General features: G+C 36.9%; 1 protein-coding gene across 1 annotated transcript; it reads right to left on the reverse strand.

Annotated features, from left to right (window-relative positions):
* Window positions 1–434: 434 nt before the first annotated feature.
* On the reverse strand, window positions 435–2,093 carry LOC146159025 (organic cation transporter protein-like). Its single transcript, XM_083384828.1, has one exon. It carries the CDS (start codon window positions 2,091–2,093, stop codon window positions 435–437), a length of 1,659 nt encoding a protein of 552 aa, XP_083240954.1.
* Window positions 2,094–11,215: the final 9,122 nt, after the last annotated feature.

Genomic DNA, 11,215 nt, shown 5'->3' on the forward strand with positions numbered 1-11,215 from the left:
CCTAACTGGTCCAATTATACCTAGCCAAAGATGGACACCAAGTTGTTAACCGTGACAAATTCATTCAGTTAAATCTATATGCAGTACAAAAAAGTTTTCAAAATTTGATGAATAAAGATCGCTCTTTTGGTGTAAACGAAGTTATTGAACGGAAGTTTCGGCGTCATATCTGAGAAGACCTCTTTAGGATAAAAAAATTAATCGAGAATACGTTAGCCAGCTCATATTCTGTTGAAACAGTACAACAAAAGTACAATAGATTAATAATTGCTGAAAGTATACGATAAGCGCGCCAAAGTGTTACGGTGAAAAATTACATCATTAAACAACGTGTTGTTGATCAGTCATGGCGTTCAGCTACATCGCTAAGGTGATCCGTTGGTAAATACTTTTATCTACAGCCGAAAAGCTATTTTAATCTGTTCATATGTTGCCTAGTGAAGCGTTTGCGCCTTTAGCTCATATAGCGGGCATAATTTTTCTCCCGGGTCGCCGCGCGTGGCGGTAGACTTCACCCAATAGCGCTTCCGCGTCATTTTCGCTGCTTGTTGGACGGTCTGAGGCAGCGGGACGCCTTTGGTTTCTGGCAGAAACGCGCAGCCAATCGCGCTGACTAAGACCAAGGCGGAAACGACGAGCGAAGGGATCAGATTGTCGCCTTCTTCGCCGAGGTAGTTGAGAAACGGCGCCAGAATTCCACCGAGCCTTGACGCCACAATGACAAGACTCATAATCGTTTGTCTTGCCTTGGTGGGAAAATACTCAAGAAGGTGAACGTAAATGATAGCGTAGGACAAGCTGGTCAGAAGCTTTCCGAGCATATTGAGCGAAATAAGAAGCGCTGTATTGCTTTCCGGCACCAGGCAAGAAATGATCAATGAAAGTCCCAGGAGTGATGTTGAAAAGACAAAGGAAGAGACTCTTCCCAGCAAACGATCGCACGCAATGAAGACAAAACATGCAACGATTTCCACTAAGCCGGACAGTGATATGTTGACGAACCTACTTCCGCTTAGGTTGTTGGTGTTGAAAGCCAAGGCGAAGTACACCAGACCGAAGGTAAACCATATAAGAGTCGAGATGAAAAACCTCAGGACCAAAATCGGCGCCTTGGTGATTTTGACAATGGTTTGAACGACGGTGAACGACTGTTGTGTTTTGCTTTCAAGAAGTGACTCAAACTTGTTGTCACGATTTCCATTGATCTTAGCGATCTTGTTTAATATCATCTTGGCGTCGTCCACTCTTCCAGATGCGAGAAGCCAACGCGGGGTCTCGTCTATCAGCCAATAGTAAGGGACGAAGATGAGGCCGGTAAGGCCGCAAAAGCGCAGAAACCAGCGCCAATTGCGCAGCCAGTAAGCCAGTGGAGCCATAATCGCGTATCCGAGCGCATAACCCAATAACAGCACAAAATACATGCCAAGACGAAAGTCCTTTGTTGTCATTTCGGAGCCTATAACCGTTGCGATTGAATAGTTGACCAAGCCGCCAATGCTGCTTGAAAGAAACAGAAGAGCGTAAGACCAAACCTCAGGGGCGAAGCTCAAAGCGAAAATGGATAGAAACTGCCAAGCTGTTGATGCAAGGAACACCGGGCGCCTTCCGAATCTGTCGCCGAAGTATCCGCACGCCATAGATCCCATTATCATTCCGGCAAATTGAAGCGATGAAATGAGAGGCCTGATCCAGGCCCGGTCACACACAAGGTCGAATTCGGTAACGGCCGACACCTCGACTCCTGAATAATCCATCGATTTACAGGCAATCTTTCGAGTTACATTGCTGTCCTGGGTAGTGTTTAGGCGATATTCGAACTGGAAACACTTGCTCCTGGTAACCTCGCCTTCGCTATCGCTTTCCCAAGGAATGGTCAAGTTGAGTATTTGCTCCTTTCTCAATTCAGCGCTTTGATTGGCGAGATCACTGGTTTCGGTTTCGAAGTGGCTCAGTTCTGGGACTTGGCATCTGTAAGCTGGCGTGAACTGTAGAATGAGAACTTGAAGGGATGTGAAGGCGTTCGGGATCGAGGAAAGGATTAAAAGAAAGCAGAGGCGCTTTTCATAGTATCCTAGTTTTTCTGGCCCAGCCATATTCCTCTATAACTATATATATTTTAAATAAAACCTGATATAAAAAGAAATCAAAGATAATACTTTACTTTTTTACGTGTTGTTTCATTTAGTCCGGTTTTAGGTAATATACCAGTTTTCATTGCTTATAGCCATATTATGTTACAAAGAATAAATCCTGAACGAAAAAGAACGACAGAACTTTTTGAAACTCTAGTATGTTAGCAGCACATAATAAAAAAAAACGATTTAGTTCATTCAGGCATATTCATGGGATCCCTATTTGTTGTACGAGGGTGACATTTTTCCAAACTAGAATTCACAAATTTGCCACATTGACCAGTACTATTTAATAAACACCTGGATAATATGTCGACTAAACCTCAGTTAAACTAAATCTAACTGATGAATAATGCGTTAAGCTGTGGCCTTACTTGCATACACATAGTTAGCCGTTGTTGAAAACAATACCCATTGTCTTATAACCTACAGCTACAGCTTGCACGAATCAGGATTCACGCTACATTTTAAAAGCTACATCTCAAAAGTGATTAGGTTTAACACCATATGCATTATAAATGTACAGTCAATATTATCGCCTATATTGTAAATTCTAAACCTGCCACCGTACTTTATCTGCCAAATCCTTAAAGCCAACAATTCGATTTCCTTTTCAAAAAAAATGAAGCGTATGGCTTGAAAGGAAACGCCTGTTCTGCGAAATTGACTTTCAGGGTTTGGAACGGAAACGACTGTGCTGCGAAACTGAATGCTTTGTGATCAAAATAAGTTGCACACATGAATATGCCACATGCTTTAGTTGTTGGATTTTTAAGAAATTTTATTTGATGTTTTTCTTTTTCACTTACACTGTCATTCGATTAAACACCAAAATTAAACACCTGAAAGGGGCGAAATGTCAGCACGTTTAAAATTAAACATGTTTAAATTCCAGGTGTTTAGGCTTTTGCCGTTTATTCTGCCAGGTGTTTAATGCTAGCATTCAGTGTTTCCAAACAAATTTCACAATATATTATGAGGTATACAATTTTATTATACCAAACAAAACGAGTAATAATATAAATATCGCATGTTTAATACAATGCAGGTGTTTATGAAAACAAAAATGCATGCGTATGTGATAAAAAGAAAAACACAGAAAAAGAAGATATTTTACAAATTTGAAAACCTTTTTTTAATATTTATAATTGCTATATTTGGCAAATTTTCAAGGTGGGGCCTTTCGTACATTGTTTAAAAACATATTAAAACACAGAGCAACAGGATGATGGATGACTTAAATCCCGTGTATATTATTAACAGCTTCGAATATCAATTAAATATAATTTAACAATTTTTTCAACAAGTGTTGTTCTTCCACAAATTTATAATGTCCATTCCATCCACTAATATACCAATGCAGAAAAGCTGCTGTGCCGTCCACTCCAAAGGTTTGCCCAATAAAGGCCTCGAAGAGCTTTTCTTTTTAGAAGACAAGTTGAGCATGGCTGCCTAAGAAATAAAATTTAGATCAATATAATACACTGCAGTGATTAAATTATACACTATCACTGAACAACTCTTTATTCATTTGCTCATAGTAAATTTTGTCAAGTTATCCACAACCACTACATGTCATGTCATAAAAATATGTTTTAGTTTGTCACTAATCACTACAAAAGCATATTATTATGACATGTACTAGGTTTGGTGGCTATGTATACTCTTTCAGCATGGCGTTAGAAAATGTATTATTTGTGTTACACTGTAACCTAAAGACAGCGCAATGATTACAAAACAAGTTCATTTTTATTGTATTAATATCTTCATGACCCACTAAAATTCAAAAAAAAGGTTCACCCTACTATGAAAACCCAATTAAATCATTAAATAATTTCAGATAAAAAGTAAATATGTGAGCCAGAATATTGTATTGGCCATTATGTTTTATTTAAAACAATTGCTTAAACTAGTGATACACATATATTCTAGTGATACACAATCTGACCCGAAAAAGTCGCCCATTACTGGGACATGCAGACCAAACATTATACACAAGTTATGGAACACAACACATAAATTAAATATCTATTCAATTATATGTATTTACCACAAACTTTAAAGCTCTATAGATGAACTTGAGAATAAGAAAATTTGAGTTTGTTTACCGTGTCAAGCTTAGTAGATTTATACTCTTTTGTTGTTTTCCACTTGAACTTTGTCACAGACTTTTATTTTACCATCTTACACTGCAGTTAAAATTCCTGTAAATAAATAAAAACTTTAATTATGTAAACTATATAGACCGTTTTATTAAAGCGTCAGTAGCACACCAAAAGTACTACAGATTAAATTTTAGATTTAAAGCTTCAATGTAAGATTTAAACAATGGAAATGATAAATTAAAACTAAAACACATATTAAAGTACTTCAGAAATTTTACAAAGATACAAAAAATTAATTTTCTGGCTGCTACTAACAAAATAAAAGCCAAATGGGAATAAACTATATTAATGTAAAACATGTAAGTAAAATTTACTTACATTTTTAACCTAATCTCCTGTGAACCAAGTTTTTTTGAAGTTGAAAAGAGCAAATGGTTTGCTGTCATTGATTGCCCTGAAACAAAGCAGTGTAATAATGATTTAATAACAGCATACTTGATTGTTTAACAGAAAAATTAAAGTTCTACTTCAGACAAGAAATAGCTTACAAACCTGTTTCGTTGAATATTTTCATGTCTACATGTGTATGGCACCAAACTAAAGTCTTTCACAACTTTCATTGCTTTTGGATTTATTAATGAAATACCTAAAATTCTGAAACAAAAATCCAATTTCAGACATTTCGTTTTCGCTTGGAAAACTTCTTTTTAACATAAATTTCACACTCTAGACCTGCCCGTCTTCAAGCGTCTTGCACAGCTAATAAAACATTATCACTACACATTTATCAAAAAGCAAATTAATATAAATAATATATATATAAATCACCACTATACACATTAGTATTCGTTTAAAATCAATCTAAGTAACTCGAAAGCCAAAGTACGCAAAACCGTCTTTAACTGTAATGTATAACTTTACTGGTTAAAAGCCAAACTTCTTTTCGACATTTTGAATTCCCGCGTTGGTCAAAGTCACAGACCAGTGGATATGCTTTGTTGATGTTCATCGGACCGAATTAATATATCAGCTTCATGGCGATACAGCTTTGCCCTAGAAAAAATCCTTTCCAAAGATTGTTTTCGTCACGCGTATTTCATTGCTGGCGCAATTTAAGTAGGTCATGGCGGCCCAAGATCCCACAGCTTCGCTTTTTACTTGGGTGGTACAAAGTTATTCGCAAGCTACATAATGAAATCAAATATTGGATTTAATGGCACGTCAAGAACACAAACCCGTATTTTCATGATTGTCATTATATTTAAAAATAAAATGACGCCTAATAAGCCGTACAGATGTTAAGTGAAACCATGAATTAAGTCATTTCGTTTATTGTGATCTGTTAAGATTATACATGCAAACTTGTATAGTTAAATATTTGACGAAATCGTACATAAGACAACTGCACATTAGTGCTTAAAAATACCAATACCCTCATCAACATAAATGGCTTGAGCTCTTACTTTACAAGAATGTATCGAATTAAACATGTCTAATAATTGACGTGTTAAAATATGAAGTGTTTAATCGTAAACATGTTTAAATTCGTCAATTGTGCTTAAAATCACCCAATAATCGTTGTTAAACACGTCAAAATATCAGGTGTTTAACATAAAATCGTTCAGGTGTTTATAATTTAAACACCAAAACTAAAATTAAACACGAAGGTGTTTAAATTAGGTGTTTAAGTGTTTAGATTTTAAACATGTATAGACCGTTTTGGTGTTCAAATTTAAACACCGTTCTGACAGTGTACTTATAGGTACATTTTCTGTTTGTGTTTCCGCTAGGAAAATAAATGTGGTAGTGTTGAAGCCCAGGGGTTGTTTTTAGGTGGGGTCAATGAAAATAAAACTTTAAGTTTTACCATTGGGGATGGAGGTGGGGTGAAAAATTTCCCTAATATGCTATATGTATTTGACTGGTGGAGTACTTTTGAAAAGGGGGCAAAAATAATTTTTATTGATATAATACTTACTCGCACATTGGAAAAATTGTTTTTTTAGGTGTTATTTAGGTGGATGGCAGTTTCTTGCAGAAACAACTCACAGCAACTAAAACATAATGTATACACTAAACAAAAATAGTAACCTAAAATCATAACCCGAATAAATGGCCTTATTGATAATGGTCCCCTTACACTGACACACCACTCATGAATATAAAGCCATGAAAAATCACATCCTGACATAATATACTGTTGCGATGCATGTAGTCATTAGAATCAATGAAATGCGAAGAGCGCGGCTTTTATAGCAAGTGAAGCAATCAGATTTCCAGCACAAGAATGCGAACTGTTCAATTACATTGCAGTGTACAAAACTAGTTAAAGGCAGGGCGTGACATAGCTTACACTATTAAAAAACTGACTTACAACATACACTTATAAACATTCATAACAGCCACCGCTACCCCTTATAGATTATCATGTCATTAACCACAGTTGTCTAGCGCACAATTTTATGGACATATCTTTATTTTATACCGTTAAATGTTTCAGACCGATTTTTGTCCGAAGCTCTGTGGAAAAAGTATACATCGTAGAATTCTCAAGTTTTTAGACAAGACGTAGGGTGGTATGTAGATGTGCATAAGAGGTTTATGAGTCTGTATTCCCAGGAGCCTTCGATTGGAAGACAGAAGACCTAAAATATTGTGACGTAAACGTTTTAGCTCTTTGTAGCTATCGACTCCCATTTGGGATTTGGGTTAGCGTTCGGGCTTGAGTAGTGGTTTTTCATAAGACTCATGTTTAACGTTTAGGTACGAAACGTTGAGGGTGTGTTTGTTCAGGCAACACAAATAAAAGGAACCGCTTTTGTTAATGACGGAGACATGTTAAATTTAAGGACTAGTGGTATCTTGAAATCGAGCGTGAGTACCCAAAACAGCCCTGAGTGATACATTCCGAAGTACATATGCAACGTCATGTGTATAGTGGGAGACCTGGTTTAAATGACCAGCAACCTATGTTAGTTTTCTTTAAGTAAAGCAAAGTTTTTATCAATACTATGCTGTGTTTAAGTTTGCCTTCAACGTTGTAAAACGTCCTGTTATTCTAATAATGCACACACTTCCTGCAAGGGCTGCGGAGTCGGTTAAAAATAACCCGAGTCCGACTTCCCAATACCGAGTCCGACTCCGGCTAAATGTGCTATATTATTGAGCCCCGAATCAAGTTCCCGCTTTAGCCCTTAACATCTGTGCACCACATGACATGGCAACATAAACGTCATCACAGGCTGAAAACATTGCATCGGCACAAGAGCAATTGATTGCTGCGCGAGCTCTCGATTCATCGGCAGGTAGTGCTTAAACATACAAACCTCAGGGACGTGATATTTACGGATCTTTCGAAAACAGCGCCATATGTGGTGCCTAGAATACAATATATTTGCAAAATATAAAGGAAGCGTTGTTGCCCACCAAATGAACCAATTAAAACACAGCTTTGGGGATTCACGTGCAGCATAACCGAATACATAAAGATAACTGTAGCTCTTCGCAAATATTTACGTTTTCTCACTAATCGAAGAATATACCAAACTAGTTTTATTTGCTAACACATCTGAAACGTTGTTAACAAAGTCATTTGTTTTAGAAACCGCATAGAACAAACACAAAGGCAAACAACTTCAAGTAGACCTTGTTCCATTAGTGGGTTGAATTATGTATATAAAAGTAAACAGTGATGATATTAATTGGCATCTTATTGTGTTGTTCTCATAGTTCAGCATGTTCCTTAAATGCGATCGAGACATTACCTAACATAGAGAGCATATTTTCTGCAGTGTATGGAAACCTGCCAGCGGAATCCAGCAGCACACGTGACATAGTAACATCATCTCCAACGTCATCACAAGCTGAAAACATTGCATCGGCACGAGAGCAATTGATTGCTGCGCGAGCTCTCGATTCATCGGCAGTTAATGCTTAAACATACAAACCTCAGCGACGTGTTCGTGCAGTGCCAAATGTGGTGCTTAAACTATAATTTATTTATTGAATGGTGGCGCTGTTGCGTACCACATCGAACCAATTAAAACACAGCTTTGGGACTTGACGTGTAGCGAGCAGACCTAGTACTGCGTTTTAATTAAATGCGATCCAGACATTACCTGATTTAGAGATCATCTATTCTGCAGTGAATGGGAACCTGGAAAATTACCAGTAGATGTTCCTAATTAAACCTTGACATCTGTGCACCATGTGACATAACAATTTCGTCTCCAACGTCCTCACAAGCTAAACACATTACATCGGCACGAGAGCAATTGATTGCTGCGCGAGCTCTCGATTCGTTAACAGGTAATGCTTAAACATACAAACCTCAGCACTTTATCGCCACGTACTATTAGCAAACAGCGCCAAATGTGGTGCTTTTAATTTAATTTATTACTGCCAGGTGAAGCTGTTGCGCACCACATTGAACCAATTAAAACACGGATTTGGGGCTTACAGTGCAGCAAGCATTTTACGGAATACATAAAGATAAGTGTAGCTCTGTAAAAATCTTACCCTGTTAAATTAATCGAACAAAATACCAAAATGGTTTAAATAATTTGCTAGCACGTCTGAAACTTTATTAACAAAGTTGTTTGTCTTAGACACCGCATAGGACAAAAGCAAATTAAACCAATTTAGGTACGTTAAACGATGGCGTCTCACGTGTCCGGTGCTTCAACAGCGGCCAAAAAATATTTTTCCTGGTTGTTAAAAACAGCACCTCTTTAAAGCCACGCGATACTCTATATAATCTCCGCACCAATAAGCCATCTTCAGTCTTTCACTCGAAGACAAGAGGAAGAGAACTTGCAGAAGATGAGAATCCTGATCGTTCTACTGGCTTGCATTGCGGTAAGTTCGTTATTATGTTTTTCGAAAACAGTAATGCTTATTTTCCTTCTTGCATTGCGCCTCTACTTCTGGCGAGATTTTTTGCCAATTTACAGCTAAAGGGATCATCTATGACGTCACCCAACGATGAAGTATGCACGAGATTGGCATATTGAACGTCTACTGCTGACGTTATGTGGCATTTCGTGCCATTTTCCTGTGATGTTCTGCAGGAAAAGTTTTCGTTGCTATGCAGTAATGTTTTCGGGAAGATTGTGGTAAAATGTCGAAGCCCGTGATTTGATACTAAACCACTCTTTATACCCTCAGCTAAACGTTTTCAGGTCTAAAACTAACAACTGCATGCAAAATTGAATCGGAAAAACTAACGCTTATCATATTTGCTGAAAGTAAGAAACCACTAACACACGTTAACATAGTTGATTACCAAAATAATCTCTGGTACGTTTTGTAACTACAGGGTTGCCCGATATTTCGTGTTTGATTCTGATAGTGATAACCGATATTTTGGGTGAAGTACAGAATTTCAGTCCGATTACCGTTACTACAATGGCCAAACAAGCAAAAAAAGCGAATGTAAAACGTGCATACTGCATATGTATATTTCCAGGTTAACGCGTCAAAATTTTCTTGAGATTTGAGAAGCCCAATTACCCTTAGTTGTTGACGAACAACGATTTTACAATTTCTGTTTTGAGTGATAATAACTCGAGTTTGATTGCAAAACAATTGCAATATCGTGTTGGACTAATCGGCACATATACAACATGAGTACCCGACGAGTACCGGTAATACCACTTAGCAGCGGCTATCAGCTCCGTCCCTAAATTATCGGATATTTCTATTGAGATATCTAAAACAAACAAACAAAAAAGTCACAAAATGTTGCGGCTAAGCACTATATATAATTTAGTTAAAAGTGTACTCTGATTCACTTACAAGAATTTTGACTGGGCACAGGTTATATTAAATACGGTTTCAAACAAAAATTGATGATTTTAATTCATTTTAACAAATATATATTGCACAAAAATTAATATATTCAACAACCGTAGTGACGCATTTTTTTCTACTGCTAAACACAGTCTCGAACTGCGTGCTGTGGTTCGTTACAGGTGCGTATCAGGATTGCTAGATTAAAAATTAGATTGAAACCAAACTGTACGTAAAACGCCAGAGTAAAGTCAAAAACATTTTAATGTATTTTTATATTCAATACAAATTAACTTTCGCGGTTGATTAGTTGAACAAAAAAGGGGACAACTTTTTTGCAGGGTTATTTGATCCAACCGTAACACAAACAATTTTTACGAAAATAGTTTCCTATTGCAGCACAAATCGGGTCACTGGCTTTAAAACAATTTTAGATTTATCGAAAAGATTCGACAATGATTTAAAGAAACAGAAAACAATTTTCCCACCACTTATGTCTAAAAGCTAGATTTTATATAAAACAGCTAGTCTCCTTATACAAGGGTCGACCCGCTGAACTGCCGATATATTTCCCAACAACGTACAATCCATTATTCAAGACTGTTATGATTTTGTTAACGGTTATAAATACTGCCTTGTTCTAGGCTAATTCAGTAGAATAACACGCGTTGTTTACTTCACTTTTAAACTTTATTCCCCACAGTTGACAGATGGGGAGTGCGCCTGCTGAGGATAAAGCGTCTTTAATCAATGTTTTAACCCCCTAATTATTTTAATAGTGTTTTATTCCTTTATATCAGCGGTTCCCAAACTTTTCTAAAAAAATTGCCTGGGAGACCCAAATATTTTGATATTTCGAGGTCCCATAAAAATTCAAGGCTCAGTCGACCCATGTTTAATGTGTAATAATCTAATGCGATTCGTTGATAGCATATAGTACAGCATAATATGAGCTTGATGATGTAACAATAGACATCACAAAACACGCTATATTATCGAATAACAAAGCATAACTATAGACTAATATTGTTTAAAACATAGTCTAATGTTTAAAACCATTCGATGAAGCCTAATCTTGAAAAACCTAAAGATTAATTCTCCTTGCGGACCCTCTGAAACTGCTGTACGGACCCCAGTTTTGGAACCACTGCCTTATATAATCAAAGTCTGATTATAGAATTTTTTCTC

Source organism: Ascidiella aspersa, chromosome 3 (assembly GCF_963924565.1).
Source record: "Ascidiella aspersa chromosome 3, kaAscAspe10.2, whole genome shotgun sequence".
Taxonomy (NCBI): Eukaryota; Metazoa; Chordata; class Ascidiacea; order Phlebobranchia; family Ascidiidae; genus Ascidiella; species Ascidiella aspersa.